The sequence below is a fragment of the Pseudopodoces humilis genome, chromosome 1, assembly GCF_049639895.1.
Source record: "Pseudopodoces humilis isolate 2021_Gansu_Grassland_sample_001 chromosome 1, ASM4963989v1, whole genome shotgun sequence".
Taxonomy (NCBI): Eukaryota; Metazoa; Chordata; class Aves; order Passeriformes; family Paridae; genus Pseudopodoces; species Pseudopodoces humilis.
The window spans coordinates 41,738,861-41,755,483 of NC_142200.1; the positions used below are offsets into that span (position 1 = coordinate 41,738,861).

The following is a 16,623-nucleotide window of genomic DNA, read 5'->3' on the forward strand; positions in this document are numbered from 1 at the left end:
GACACAGATCTTTAAAGAACAAATGGGTTCAAACAAGTTTGTGTTATATTCCCTTGTGGAAATGCCTGGTAATTTTAGCTTAGGAACTCTCTAGTCAATAACCTCACTAGCTGTCAGGAGAAATTAAAGCCATGCCCTGAAGGACAGGAAATTACAGTAGGGGCACTGAACACAGTGAGATATGAGAGAAGCTAAGTGAGTTTAGAAATTCAGACAAAAACCCACAGTGATCTGCTTTTGTTTGTCTATATATTTTTTTTCCCTGAAAGCAAGAGGAAGACTATCACATAGTAGAGAGAAAGCTGCTTGAAATTAGCAAATTAGCTCTTTGATCTCAGAGTCCAGTGCTGGTTGCATAACTGTGAATTCTGAACCACTCCAAGTGTGACAGTCTCTCTGAGTCCCCAAAAATCTAAATAACTTTGATTCTGCACAGCTCCATTTCACATGTTAAATCACTAAATTGTGGGAGGTCCCCACCTAAAAACAAAATAAAATTGTTGCCTCTTGGAAGTTGTGATTTAATTAACATTACTATTAAAAGGTATACATATTAGGTATATTTTATACTCTATTGCATTGCAAATAACATACAAACAGTAAGTTAGCCTTGTACTATCTATAAAATATGACAATTTAATCCTAAATGGAAAAGCACTGCAACCAACAAGACTTAAGCACTTTTCCTGTATTTAGGGCAATATGAAACCCTGATTTTGAGCCTCCACTGTAAGTGAGCAACTACAGATACAGTCAACATTGATTTTGACAGGACTGCTCACGTGTGCTATCTCTCACCTATATAATAGGATCATATAGTAACACTGCCAGGTTGCATTTACTCTTCTGAAGGATTGATCTATTTCCTGCTACAAAATGCCTGTGTTGGCTTTTCTTTTCCAGACACGTAATGGTTGGAAATGCTATGAACTATACAAAGGCAGCGGAGTTTAAGAAACTGCTAACAAAAATAAGGTCCGTATAATTCAAAGTGGCAGGTCCTAGTACAGAGCTCTGCTGGGTTTTAGATTCATTCCACAGGGAGACAGGATCTTCCGGTGTGCACTTTACAGACTACTCCTCAGAGGTTTTTCTCACACTGTACTCCAGAGAAGATTCTTGGAAGAAAGGGGTTTTGCAACCTGTCTCTAAGACAGCACTGGTAATGTGAAGGAATGCTGTGTTCAGGACCTCGTTTCAGTGAGTGCCATACTACAGCAGCTTGTGAAAGATGCTAGGACAGATACCCACAACATGGTTTACAGATTCCAGCATTTCTTAACACAGTGTGAACTAAATTGCTATATAGCCCTGAGTGCTTCAAGCCTGAAAAATCAGCAGAGTAACAGACATAAATCAGGGCTGCTCCCCGAGTCCTCCTGTTTTACACATAAGAACAGCCTTGTGCCATTTTAAGTGTCTAGGAATTTGAGGTGGTGTCAAAATTCCCCAGTAAATCCTAAGTCAGACTTTTGCCTTGCAAATGGTGAACATTTCAGAAGGAATGCAAAGCAGTTCAGATCCAGAGATTAAAAGGTATTTTCTGTTTCTCACACAGCATATTAAATCAGGGAAGGTATAGTTGAAGAATTCAGTATCAAGAAATCAAAATAGGTGTATTATGCTTTAGTATGTATATCAAAATTGAAAAGAGGGAAAAGTTAAGTAGTCAGCCTGCTAACACTGCACAATCATTCCCCCTTTTTTTTTTTTTTGTTTTTAAGTATAATGAATTTTATTAATCAACTACATAGAAAGGTGATTTCCTAAACCTGCTGAAAATAGACTTTCAGTTTGATGGGCAAGAGCTACATTATTGGTGTATTTTACAGTGTACACATTTTCATGACAGGCAGCGTTATATGCCTCACACAATGCCACTTTCCTGTAGATCTCTAGAAGTAATTACAGATTAAAATCACTCACAGAAATGAAGAAGCTAACTTGTATTTAGATTGGTAATACAAAGTAATAATTTGTGAATTAGAAAAATATTTTTGCATGGAAAACTTTGTAATAAAACTATTAAGTGTTTATAAAGAAAAAAATTATCACAATTTCTTACAGTAATTTCCTTTGGATATGCACCAGTCCACTAAAATATTAGTTGTGTGAGGAGCAGCTAAGTGGCAGAAAATGTTCTTTAGTCAGGGGGCGGAGCAATCTAGCATTGTTCCAGTGGAATCAAAGTGCTTACACTCTCTTTATTCATATAGAGCATTTTGAATAGTTCTTATTGGATTCTCTGCCTCTCACAATGTGAATTTCAGGACTTTCAGGGAGCCTATGGATCTGGGCCAATGACAATTGAACTTCTTCAACGTGATATACATGGAAATTAGTAAATCCATGTAGAGTATTGTAACTAACATGCAATCACATCCCTATTAATGGTTTTAGTTTGGTGGGATAACTGGAGGGAGGAGCCTCTAAATCTTTAGCAGCTTCAGATGACTTTACTCTTCACTCCCCACATGACAATGAGGATCATTCTGCAGCCTGGTGTTGCACCATGAAGAGAACTGACCTCTCCTTAGAGTTCAACACATGGGGGAAATTTCCAAAGATTAACATCTAATTCTGGCTGTATTTTCATGTCGTTCTGTATTTTCTTTAGCATAAACTAGAAATCTTTGTAAAGGAATTTGTTCTGAACATTTTTCCCCATATAATTAATGGCATTTGGACCAGGCTGTGAGGACCTATTCCAAGTGACCTAAGGACCTAACTCTGCAAATACTAATGCACATGCTTAATTTAATGTAGAGGAATAATATGTGAGATTTCTCATGCATACAATTTAAAGCATAAACTTAATTACTTCTAGGACAATGGGATGCACCAAAAATGTATAAAAAATACACATTGGCTGACTCACTTAAAAAAGCCTCCAAAACCATAAGACAGGCTTATCTTTCATTTCTTCTCTTATTGAGAATGACTGGCTGGCCCCTGTCAAGGCCAGAGGTTTTATTGCCATGGACCTACCTCAGGAGCCGGAGCTCTGCAAGGAGAGTGGGATTTTGTTGGGCCTTCTCTGGAGTGGGCTGAGATGCTTGCTCATGTTCAAGTCGCAGCCTCTGGATCTCCTGTAGGATTTCTCTTGGGGAGGAGAATAAGCAGAAGACTTTAAGTCAGTAATTCTTCACAAAATTAGCTCCCTGGACATTGCAAGAGGTGAAAAAGTATGACTGTATTTAGCTTTTAATCAATGAAGATGTACATAAAATGACTTGTTTGCAACCAACCAAAGAAGACCTCAGCGACGGGAGAGGGCTCTGGATATTTTCTAAATAAACTCTTAGGATTGTGCCATAAAGAGAAATCGTTCTTCAAAACCCCCCCAAAACCAGAGGTAGACATAAAATAGTTCTATGCTTGACTGAACTGCTCCCTTTTAATTCTTCACCATGAACATTTCCAGCACCTCATGAACTTGAAAAAAATTGAAGCAACCTTTTTGGACATTGTAGAGTATCAGAGGAAATATTTAGCCCTTAAAAATACTTTTAATGGAAGCAGAGATGTGAGAACAGTTGACAATTCATAGAAAAGCACTTTAACAAGACTTGTTACGACAGGCTTGTGAGCCCTGGAGTGCTGTCAAAAGGCTAATACAAAGGTTCACAGCAGAAGGTTGAAACCTTTGTGAATTTTGTCTCTTCTTCACAATGTGCTGGAAGCAGACGGTCAGGAGGCAGCCTCGAACTATGAAAGGAAAATCGAGACTGGAGCTGGTGGTGCTCATTACATGGTGACAGAAGGCAGTGCAGAGTTTGGAATAGGAAACCATCTGGTCTGGGCTAGCCTCTGTTTTATGGTCCGGCACTAAAAGCAGAGCTCTGCTGCCATACATCTCATGGCATCAGGCAGTCTGGTACCCAAGGCCAGGCTCTCTGCTGGGAACAAACAGGCATCAGTCATTTTTGGGGTCAGCTGGCCTATTTCTCCTGGACACTCTCTCAATCTCAGTCACATCTGTACCTCCTGTCTCATTTGATCAGCAGCCTAACTTGCTGCTAATCTTCCTGCAAACCTTTCCCAGGCAGACTGTGTTCTGAAGAGCTTTAATCATCTTTTTCCTGAATAAAAGCAGGGGAGCATAACATTACAAGCGTGACTGATCCTTTTATCATTTCATATTATAGTGCTACTGAGAATCCAACTGAAAGTTAATCCAGTTTAGAAACAGGACAGGCTTTTTTTTTAAACTCTTAACAAACAGCAGCTGCAAACAGTAAAGTATCCATGATTATATCACGTCATTGGACAGTACACTTATGAAAACATGGGGTGGCTATGGATTTCAGAGCCTTTATCCTACTGTATGGACCCTTTTGTGTTCTGTCCTTTTGCAGGGGGAGATGCATGTACCTTTATAAGCACATCGAACAGATGTAGGTGGTAAAAAATGCTAAGAAACAAGCACGTATGTAACATGTGGGACTGGACAAAACCAGGTAACTTAGTGGATCCTTACCGGTTTTTATTTTCAAGCTCTGCAATCAGCTGCCTTTGTTGCTTGTTTGCATCAATGGTGAAGGAGATATCTGATGCCCCTCTCTGCTGACTCGGCTGCTGTTGTAAAACAGAGAAGGCTGCATTGAAAGAGGAATAGCCAGCATGCACCATGAGTTCAACACAGATCTGTTCTGTGAAATCTGCTTACACAAAGTGCAGTACCAAGCTTGTCTACACTAAAAAAAAGAGCATTCAGGTTGTGCTTATACCAGTATGGAACCATTGCTAGTAAAAGCAGAGTAAGTGCTAGAGTAAATAAGACTCAGTGTTTACCATCCTGTCATTCATTGCTTTTTCATGCAGCTTCCTCTGAACCTATCAGAAAAGGCAATGACACTGCAGGCAGTTGCTGTAATGTGGCTCTTGATTTTGATGCTACAGACAAGAGGAATACACTGAAGCAAAAACCAGTGTCTGCCCCCAGAAAGACTGGGATGTGTTTCCAGTGCAGTCATGCTTCACTCTCTGAAAAGTAAGGTTTTATTTTCAGTTTGAAAGCAGTACTCATTTCAGTCTGGCTATGTGGCCCATTTAGCCACATGTTCCTACATGCTCTCATGATACTTCAGGAAACTTCTTTCCCTAGTCCTTCAGTTATAGCGAAATCTTTTTTCCCCCTCAATAAAATGAGATGGGAATTTGTCTCTCACCAAACTATGCAGTGTTCACTACAGCTTCATTGGACTATGCTCTTATTGCAAGTTTATCAGCAATAATCAATTATTGTTTTTCTTGTTCACACTCCTGCATTTCAGTACTGTAACAATGGTAACACAGAGCAGGACATTTTGAAGTTTTCATAGCTATGAAAGATACCCATTTATTTCTAACTCCAACATGAAAAAATCAGATATTTAAAAATACTCTGCTGAGCTCTGCTGTGGTATGAAGGTTCCTCAGCACAAAAAGCTCTGTGAAGTGTAACTCTGAAGCACTATTCTGTGTCATGCCAGGCCCCTCTTCTGCCAGGAAGTGGACCCTCGGAAAGGATGAGGATACATCTCCTTAGCCTAACAAACCTAATACAGGTTAGGACTGTCTGTGGGAAAAGGATAGTCTGTTTCCCATGTAACCACGTACTATATTTTCTGCTACGGATACATTTTCCCATTAACACATCAACCAGGGGGAAGCAGAACAGTGCATAAAGAACTGATGCATGCTGGTGGATGTCATCACTCATACAGGAGGAATCAGGATCACTGTCCTGAAATCCCACTGTTATTAATATATGTAGTTCCTTAAATGCCAGAATGACCATCCGCAAAAATTTCCACTGCCCCTACTGGGTGTCACTCTTTTGCTTGGAAAGATTGCTCTCTATAGAAACCTCTTTTCCTTCTGTCTCTTTTGTTCCAAGAGCAAAGACTGATGGCAATGAGAAACCCAGTGTTTTCCTTCAAGTCAGCTCTGTTTATACTGCTTTCCCCCACATCAAGGACACATGTTATATAGAACTGATGTTGACCGATTTTTAACCAGAGACATTATTAATGGGAATCATGTTCCCATGAAGAATTTATGTCTTTCAGAAATAAGACCACCATCTACAGGTTGCCTTAAATTTGAAACACCGTGTCACATGTCTGGAAAGGACTGATGTGGGCTGGTCTGCACCCTCTCTTCCCACGCAGCTGCAGGTAGTGTGAAATCTCCCTGACAGCATCTGCATGGGGCAGCAGATTTGTCTTCACCTGGCGTGAATGTGACTCAGTGTCTTTACATGACATGTGGTGCCCAATCTCACCCTTTCAATTGACCCCACAGTGTAAATCTCAGCATGAAAACGTTTCTGGGCACTCCAGACAAGCTGCTTTTCACTTAACCATCATTCATGGTTCCTTGTTCTATCAAATGGTTTGAGAGAGAAAACAAGTAGCTAGGCTGACCTTGTATGTACCATTTAAGATTTTATATACTTTGATTGGGTTCCTGCTTCATTCTCTCTTGTTCCCAAATGCAGTTAGAGAGGTTTTAGCCTGTCATCACCTTCTATCTTTGGATATAGAGAGCAGAATAATCACTGCTCTGAAATGAAAATGGGAGCCAGGCTAAATGCAGGGGGTCATTACAGTCATCCTGCTGAAGAACATTCTTTAATAGCCTTAGTACTTAGGGCCCTAGTGGCTGTGATATTTGAGCTATAGAGTAAAATGGATTCACCACCCCATTTTTTCCAATGCAGTAATTCATTAACCTTTAACCAAAACTAGTCCAGACAATATTTTATAGCCTTTCCTGAGTTCAAGATGTCAAATTCCCTTTGATACAATTATTTAAATACCACTGCATTAGTATATAGATTATATGCATTAACATGTGGATTCTTTGGATTAAGTGGACTGCATAAAAGTGTTATTATTAAAGCATAACAGCCTCTGATGAAAAGAATAGGGAAAAAGAATCCATTAATCATTAGACCTTCAGATGTAATTTCCCTGATCTTGCCAAGCCCCTGGAACACGACAGAAGGAAAGTACCTTCCCTTAATTAAAACACTTACTGATGAAGAAGTTTCTGCTGCCAGCCTTGCTGCATACCTGGCGATCAGCTTGTGCTCTTCATCCAGGCGACTTGCACTGTCAAGGACGCTGCTCAGGGGGAGGGGCAAATGAGAATACAGGTTTATACACAACAAAAACACCCACTGCCTCAGCCAGCCACCACCTCACACCCCCACAAGTCAGAACAAAGGAGCAAACACCACCAAATTAGGAACAGCTGATGTTAATTGAGCAAAGGGGAGAAGAGAGAGGGCAATTTCCCTAGAAAGATCAGCTCTAAGGGCCTCGGCAGCACCTTCCCTTAGAGGGAAAACAGCAGCAAGTCTGTAACCCACAGTAAAAGTTGTACTGGATGCAACTTGCAGACTGCTCTGCCCAAAACAGGGTTGGGAGGTGGTTGGAATCCTCAGTCAGCATTTATTTTGCAACTTAGCTTTGTCATATTATCTAGAAGACTGATTACTTTTTGGACAGTGGATTAGCAGAAGCCTCAGTGTTTGTTGAGAAAAACTTTAGAAGCTTTGTTGTATTTGCACCAGGAAACAGTGTTTAGGACAGTTTTGCAGGGCACTCACCAAGGTGTCATGCATCACTGTTTGGAACCACTGATGTACGAATTTATTATCATGCTTTCTCTTTTATTCTTGTTTTTTTGCTATTTGGGAGCAAGACTTCACAGTGTCACATAACTGTGATCAGCAAGTATGAAACTAAAACAGTTTAGTTTAGTAAAAACTAACAGCAAATATGTTGAATTCCCTTAAAATACTGCACCTTATTTTTTCTCCGCCAAGAATATAAATGAAAATATTTCAGGTTAATACTTTTCCAGCTGTCCTTATTTTAAAATGAAGCTATTTTTCAGCCAGATGAGCTGGAAAAAGGTAATATAGTGAGAATCTTCGCTATTTCTAAATGTTCAGGAAGTTTGCAGACAACCATCAAAATTAATAAACTAACAAAACTAAAAGTCTGAAGTGGACTTAGTTGACCCTGGGTAATCCTGGGCTTTAGAATCTTATACTGCATTACTTTAGTATGTATAAGAGAGAAAAAATGATGTCCCTAAGAAGAGGTGAAAGGAATGTGGAATTGCCACATGGAATACAAGCCTGCCTGTGGACTATCCCAAACAGAGGCAAGTCTGGCCTCTTTTCTTATCCTTTGGCAGCTGTATAATGGTTTTTGGCTGAAAGGAAACAGGAACAAATCTCCCTGTCCATGGGTTCTTCTGGGCATGCAACTGATTGCTGGCAAATGAGCTTCAAAAGAGTCTGGGCATGGGATTTTATTCTGATTTTTTTCCCCTGAAATTGTACCTTGAACTTGAAAAGCCTTCCAGAGGAAAATGGCACTTGTGCCAAAAGCTCTGTTTTTGAAAAACTGAAATATTTAAAAGGAATATTCCTCTGAAACTTCTCAGTGAGTTCATATCCCCATGTCCCCCAGGGAACTACAGTGCACATGTGTTGTTCGGCACAATTAAATCCACTGGGATTTAAAAGTTATGTTTGAAAGGTGAGCAGTGGTTGATATTCACTGATCATGAAACTAAAGCTGGGTGTCGTGGATTTGCTACAGCTTACTGATGCAAGAGACAAACATCATCTTTTTCTCATTCTGATAATAACCTGTGAGACCACAAACATGAAGTTTAGAAAACCAGTAAAGCTCTGAGAAGTGAGACACAGAGAGGCTCTGTGTAAATAAAACTTGTGCTGCAGATTGCATTTAAGACTTCTGGTGGTAGATGAACATTGGCTTTCTGGTTTTGGTTATGTTTGTTTTGTTACATATACAGCTTAATTTTATGCTTACTGAGATTCTGGTGGGATAACTGATATACCTTTGGGAAAGACCAAAGCTAAAGGCATTTTTCTAAATTTGTACAGTTCTGCTTCTTACATACTCATGCTTACTGTACTAATATGTCATCCAGAGAAAGAAAGGAGTGAGCAACTCTTGCAGACACATAAAGTTATGTAAACTGGGTAATAAGGGTTACTTTTATGACAGTATAATTAATTTTTAATTTTACCATACTGACAATATCATTGCATCCTAACAGATGGTTGTGAAAACAGCAAGCATTCAGCATCAATTCTCCTCTTTATGGCAATGTGCAACCATATGCATCTTGGAAAAATGGATTATGGTTCCACTTGCTGGCGTAACAATCTGCACCAGAGTTCTGAGATGTGAGCTAACACCTAAGCCAACTGCTTTACTGAATGACCAAGCCACTGCAGCTTTTTGAGTCTTACTTGTATCTATTATCTTTCATATATATTTATGTGTGGGTGGATGTCATAAAGTAGATGTAGCAATGCGTCAAATTTGGTCTATGAATGCTGCAAATCACTAACCCCAAAGCTCTGAAAATTAAATTTCAATATCTGAGATAAATTTACTTCTGGAATATACCTATTCTATGTGACCATTAAGCACAGAAGTATGCGCAGCAGCATTAGCTTTGACTGCCAAGAATTTTATGTCTCAGATTTCTCAGATTTACCACAACTCACTTCTGTTTTACTTCACCAACTTCACAGAAAACCATGAAGTAAGACAACAGTACACAAAAGGTTTAAAATATTACGAATGTGTGCGCAGGATTTGTGACTCCAGGGGAATGACTCAGGCATCCTTTTGAGAGAAACTGGACATTTTGCATACAAATATCCCACTGTTGTTCCTTCTTTTCTAAAAAATACTGCTTCTCCATTAGTGACCATTTATTTAAAGACCTTATAATTATTAGCAATAATAGGTCTGGCACCTATCACCATTCAGCTATAGAGTGGATATCCAATGTTAGCACCTGTACAATAGGACTTCAGTGGTCTATGGTAGCTCTAATTAAAAAAGGGATCTCAAACCTGCAGGTGAAGGATGAAAAACATGACAACCTATGAGCAAAGGAGTGACTCTGGAGGATCTTTGCTGTTTCTCAGGCTTCAGATGTGTCCAGCCTGTTCTGCAGTAGGCACCCAGCAATAGCTGATATGGATGTTCCCCGATGGTTTTACAACTGTGTCACCACTGGTTAGAAAAGTCTCTTGTAAAATTTTTGCAACAGATGTATCAGTGCAGTCTTCATTACATGCTCTTATTCTACAAACCCTTGTTTAATAAATAACTTGCTATAGAAAATATGGACAAATTAAAGGGTCGGTTTCTAGGTGCTGTAAAAAACCACAAAAACACAAAGAAAGGCCTAACAGCAACACACCCAAAGTATTCTGAGGACTGTTAACTCCCACACTTTCAAAATTGGCTTGGTTTTAAGACACTTTAAACCCAGACAAATCATCTGAGTCCTCTGCTACTGCTGACTTGCCATTTACTTTAGAATCACCAGGATTTTACCACCAAAATATTGTAACACTCAGCTGTGTGGGAATAATCACAAAAACTAACTCTGTTCAAGGGAGCTAAATGTCTATTTCCTCTGCAGCAACTGGTCTCTGAATATTTTTCCTCTTTCAAAAGAAAATTATAGCAGCCTTTCTACCTAGAGTTGTTCACACCTCCTTAATAAATATTTTTTAAAATGTCCTAGAATAGCACAGCACTTTTACATAGAAATAGGATTCACACAGTACTATGCAGTATAACATAAAAACCTCAGAAAACAGCTCTCTATGGAAGCAAAATAACCTCTTATTTTTCTCTGTACCTGAAAAGAAAAAGACTGAAGTATATGGAATTAATATTCAAAGCTAGGCAAAGTCTCTAACTTACAAAAACAGAAACTATTTGCAGTTAAAGGTTCTTTTTAAGAATCAGACACTACAGATAAACTAAAGTAAGTATCAAATATTAGTTTTAAATACTAAAAAAGACTTTGCAATTAAGCTATTCAAAACATCTGGCTAAGGGCTATTTTTCCTACCCACACAGTTACTATAAAAAATTAATTAATTCTTCCTCTTGATTATTAATTTGCTCTCGGGTACTGGCTTCTAAAAAACCCTCAAGTAGCTTATTAGCCTGTGGTAGAAGGAAAGGAAAACTTGTACTTTTACTTGCGGTATCAGATAACTGCAGATGAGAAATAAAGTTAAACAGCGAAAATTAATTAAATGAATTAAAAATACCCCACAAAACCCTAAATAGAAATACTGTCTGAACTTAAAGGCATACTGGGTTATATTAGACTGATGATTAGCTATAAATTAGCTTGACTCCGTATCTAAAAAAACCCAAATCTTGTTTTGTTTTGAAATGTTACTATGCAGCTCTTCAGATGCATTATGCTCACAAAGTATCTCTGCAGGTTTTTACTGCAGATAAAGGTCCAGCTACAATCATCCGTCTTCTCAGCTTTGGCTGCCAAAGCACTTGAATTATCTGATGTCTGGGTAGGTACAGGTAGTATTTTGCAGGCAGATCGAACAACAAAGCTGGCCAGCTGCAGCCTCCCCTAAATCAGAAGCTATCTCATTTTGGTTACCAAATCTCCTTAAGATGCAGGGTGAAATAACTTGAACTCAGCACCATCCTGACACAAGTGAGTTCTGAGCAAACTGCATCGGGGCATGGGCAGGAGAAGTTCAGTTTTGCCTGAAGATGCCACCCCAGACTTTGAGATGCAGCAGCTGAGCTTCCTGCAGAGGTCTCACCTACTCCTCTGGAAACTGGCTTCACACAGGAGCTTCAGGATGGCAAGACTGTTCTTGTTTTTACCAAAATGTAACCATTCTATTTCTCTGCTAGCAGTCACAGTCCAACAAAGCAGAAAATGGCAATGCAGCATGGTCTGATGCTTGACTAAGACTGCTGTCCCTCTAGGTTATGTTTCTGTCAAAATCTAATTATACAAATAACTGAGATTGTTTCTCATTCAGGATGCTGTGACTGCAGTGATTTAATGTCAGTAATCAGATGTTATGTACTATGCTTTGCATCACTTGTTTAAACAATTAAGGTAGTTACCAGTCACTCTCTCATTCATTTCTCAAAACCAAATAAATGCTGGCTATCATGGCATATGATTTATATATTCATATTTAGAAACAAAGGTGTTATGACTTGGTGAGGTTGGCTCAAAGCCTTGAGGGAACAGGCTGGAATATAAAGAATAAAATTTGGAGGATGAAAACAGTAAAGATGAAGTGAGGCACCCGAGGTCTTGGGAGGAACCGGTAGCCCTCATTGAAGCTAAATGAATCCTAGACATGGCATCCAAAAATTCCACACCTGGAAAACCGGCCTAGCACCAAGAACTAACCCTAAACCATGTCTATTCTTCACTTCCTTCCTGAACAACCGTATCAAGTAAGTCACTCATGGTAGCCGGGGCCACACCTCCTTCTCCCTGTCACAGCAGACCGAATGGCAGCATATTCCTATCCTCAGTCATGGGTGGGCAATGACTGGTCACACACATGCCCCCAAGAGCCTGATTTCATAGCCACAGAGTCAATATTCCTCAATAAGCCTGATTTCTGGAAGTGCTTCTTCAGGAATGAAATTTCCCTTGAAAATGTTTTTGTTCAGGATTAATGGCTTTCATTTTCCTCATTAAAACCTAGTTTGCCTTTTCAACCCTCCACTAGTGGCACATGCCAGTGGGCTAGAGAGTAGAGAAGCAGATCCAGGACAAGAAGCAGAGTTTTTTATCCACTGGGCATGAGAAATTACACCCATTTTCAACAGGAGCTACATGTAGAATTGAATTTTTTAAGATTGCAGATAACCATTCCATTCACTTTCCTAAATGAAGTTGCTGCTGCCTCCTACATACTGGAGTAAATGGAGACTTTCTTCTAACCTAGGAAATATTCTGCACTAGCAGCACAGGAAACAGAAGGGTTTGCTATGAGCAAAATAGACCTCCTGAGCGTAGTTTTGGTAGAAACTCGATACAGTTTTTTGCTCAGCACCACATTTTCTAGAGCCATATACTGCTCACCACTTTGCTGGAACAGGGCTGCGAAGTCTATGGAATTCTGTTGCACTTGGAGAAGTGAGGCAGCGTTTTCCTTCCCTGGCATGGCAGGCTGTAATGCCAGCATCTCAAGTGCCAGGACAGCTGATGGGTTTAGGAGACAAAGCTCTATAATCACTCCAGCAGAAACAATGAACTATGTTCAAGAGACCTATTTAAAACCCCTGAGTCTAAATGAGAGAAGGAAATTTGTATACAAGATTCAAACAATGCAGCAACCAGGCAGATTTAAAAGCAATGCCTGACACATGTAAAAATCCAAATTTTCTCTCCCTAGGTTAGTAAGAAAATTATTATCATGATTTAATTATTTCTGTACTATTACAGTTTCTAACTTTCAAGGAAGGTGATGCTACAAGTTATATATGATCTCAAAAATTAACACCTTGACAACACGTTTTATCATTGTTGTGTGAAGATTTCTGTGCCACCACCAAGTCCTGAACTGCCTAGAGCTCAGTATCCCAAACAATTTGCATAGCCATTCTTAACTAAGCAATTATTTGCAATACTTGGCAATACCTTGTGAGCTTCGGTAGAGAGAATAGCAGCCAGTGGCACAATCCACCAACTTTGGGAGGACATACCCACACACATTCACCTCAGGTTAGTGCTCATGAAGAGCTGCTCCAGCTCGTGGCTGGGAGGAAACAGTGGGAGCATTTGGCTGAGCAAGGTCCCTTTGCTGGGTCCCCCAGAGGTGCCAAACCTGCACTAACCGTGCGGGGTTGCTCTGCAGCATGTTGACATACACCCCGATGAGCACATGTTCATCGGCCAGCCTGTCTGCAACATCGAGACTGTACTGTAACCTGAAACAGGGGCGGGGGACAGGGTGTGGTCCAGACAGACACAGAGATAAACAGAGAGAGCAGGAGCAAGTAAGATTGTGAAATGGGAATCTAGGAATGAATACTTCAGTGTTCCTAGAGAAAAAAAATCAAAACAAAACAACACATCAAGTGCAGAAATTATTTTGTTACTATTATAATTTACATGCTTAGTATTTAGTGATTTAGGATGGCAGCATCCCACTTGAGCCAGACTCAGAAATCAGTGAGACGCCAGATCAGGCCAGGGACTGAAGCTCTGGAGCTGTACAGTACCATTTATTACATAATAAAGCAAATTGTGAGGTCAGCATTATTTGTTCCAATATACTATATATTGCACACAAACAGTAATACAGACAACATACATGACTGACACACTGAATTCACAAGCTTGATTTGCTTGGAAGTGTCTGATCAAGACCTTATGCATTCAGGTGTACATAAATATATTTAAACATGCCTTACTTAGCTTACTGGGTTAATTGCTTATGACAATTTTCTCAGGAAAGATATATATAGAATACATTAAAAATGGGAGAAATCGAGGAAAAGTTTTTGGTTTAGCTGTGTTAGTGCAAGTTAAGAACATACTCTCTCTCTCTTTAACTTACCCTTTGCCTTTCAAGAAAGCTGGAGCAGCCCTAGCCAGCAGTTTGCTCTGCTCTACTTCAGTATTCTTGGAAGGAGAGCTAGTTAATAAGACAAGAAAACTAAGAAGAGGATAAACAGTGATGCCTGAAATTCATTACAGAATAGAGTTTGGAGAAGCTCATTTGAGTGCTCTGGACTGAATAAAAATAATAGATTTAAAGGAATTCTAGAAAACCTCAGGAAATGCAAAATCAGGAATTACAAGTTTTCACTCCTGTTCTCCAAAAGTGAACTATTGAAGTCTCCACTACAGAAATGACAAAACAAAATGTGTTTCTCTCAAATGGAGAGATGAAGGCTGGTGTATTTTCCAGATGGATTCTGAGATAAACATGGTCTCAAATGCTGCTTTCAAGCTGGGAAAGCTTTACCATAACAGCTAAATTGCTTTTCTCCACATTAACTGTAAGTTGGTTTCAATAATCTATGGGAAGATGTTTATTTGGATGCAGTGATGGGATACAGCAGTTTAATTTTCAGAAGTACTGTTCTTCTGTTGATTTAGAATAATATATAGTTCACCAAACACACTTTTTTTCCTAATTACAGTATTTAATGGATTGCAGTAACCGCATCCTTCCCAACACTTAAATATCCATGTTAACAAGCTACCACTGGCTAAAAATGGGAAACATTGGAAATGTTCTTTTTTTTTTCATGCTGCAGCATTTTTTGGTTTAAGATACAACAAAGCAAAACAATATTATATTTTACTTTCTTCTTTTTAAATAATATTCACTTTTTTTTTGTTTGGCACCTCATGGGTACATGAGCATGGATGCACCTGCGCACCTGTGGATCCCAACTGGGTGTGTGTAGGTAGATGATGTTGTACAAATGTGGTGTATGACAAATCCTCAGAACCTTCAATATTGGGACAAAGAAGTAATTCAGTGAGGTGAAATTTTTGTAATTCCCCTCCTTTTGGGAGGGCAAGGTTGGCGGTGGGGTTCTGAAAAGAATGGGACCAAAGGTTATCCTAAGAACTCAAGCCTACTGATGTATAATAATTTTGTAAGATAGCTGTATGAAATGCTGCACAGCACAGCAAGGAAAAATGCTTGTTTCACATTCCTCTGCCCATCAGCATGCTACTTATGTGTACTGTACTTCCACTGGGGCAATATCCATGCAGATAAACATGCTCCATGCCATCTAGAAGGATGTGTTTTCCACATGTTTTCTTCCCAGTTACAGAAGGAAAATGCATTCAATGCATTCAAGGGGTACAGGATGTGCCATTTCAGCCAAAAATGCACCTTTCCATTCTAAAAGTACAGATAAATATGTTGCCATAGTGGGAGGCTGCAGGCCCCAGAGCAGAATTTGTGCCTTGCTTTCTAACAGTGCGCCCTTCACCAACCACCAGTTCTCCTCTCCTATGCTCCAGAGGCCACACAAAGTGTGGAGAGACAGACAAGCAAGGATTACTCACCAAGCAACTGATACCATGCCTATCTCTGTTCCTTTCTTTTTTAGTTGATCAAACAAATGTTAACCTTTCAACCTTTTCTCATGAGTTACGTCTTCTCTGTTTTTCTTATGTTTGGGTGTCTCCTCTGGACTCCAGATATGCTGGTTAGCATATCTGCCCCTGTGCTGTTGGTCTAAACTGCATGCAAACCTCTAGGCAGATGTCTCCTCCTCTGAGGAGTGAGATTTAATGGCTTTCCAGATGATGTTCAAGGGTGAAATGCAATCTAACAATTGTATTGCTGACTTCAATTAGTTTGTGGTTCACTGCAACTGCTAGGTCCTCTGTTAAAATATTTCTATCCATCCAATTATGCTCCCATCTTTTATTTGACTATTTGCTTCCTTGCTACAGCACTTTTCACTTATAATTACTGAATTTCCTGTAATTGATTTCAGATCATTTGGACATCAATTACTACCATTGCTACGGAGCTACTTTTTTTTTATTTAGAAACTGCTCTCCAAGCACTCCTTCCCATAACTATTTCAACCTTTGTAGCATCTACAAATTGGATATATTCACTCTACTGCTTCCATTAAGTCACTATGAAAAATAGTGCATAGTTTCTTAGTTAGGATAGCTTTGAAGAATACCAGCAGATGTCCTTCTCCTAAAGCGACAGCAAACATCTGAAAATGCCATTATTCATTTTCAATATTGCTCTTTTACTAATTTCCCTATGTC

The 16,623-nt window shown here is 39.4% G+C and overlaps 1 protein-coding gene across 26 annotated transcripts in view; it reads right to left on the reverse strand.

Moving 5' to 3' along the window:
• Positions 1-16,623, reverse strand: part of DTNA (dystrobrevin alpha) — a 221,036-nt gene that overhangs the window by 22,850 nt on the left and 181,563 nt on the right. For 14 of the 26 annotated variants that reach the window (XM_088058801.1, XM_088058796.1, XM_088058810.1 and 11 more), the window contains 5 exons: positions 14,423-14,500; positions 13,698-13,790; positions 7,025-7,112; positions 4,481-4,578; positions 2,989-3,102 (listed from right to left, as the gene is read on the reverse strand). In XM_088058801.1, the coding sequence (XP_087914927.1) occupies positions 2,989-3,102; positions 4,481-4,578; positions 7,025-7,112; positions 13,698-13,790; positions 14,423-14,500 (471 nt within the window). The remainder of the gene's footprint in view (positions 1-2,988; positions 3,103-4,480; positions 4,579-7,024; positions 7,113-13,697; positions 13,791-14,422; positions 14,501-16,623) is intronic. The other 12 variants (XM_088058852.1, XM_088058869.1, XM_088058859.1 and 9 more) reach the window with 4 other exon arrangements.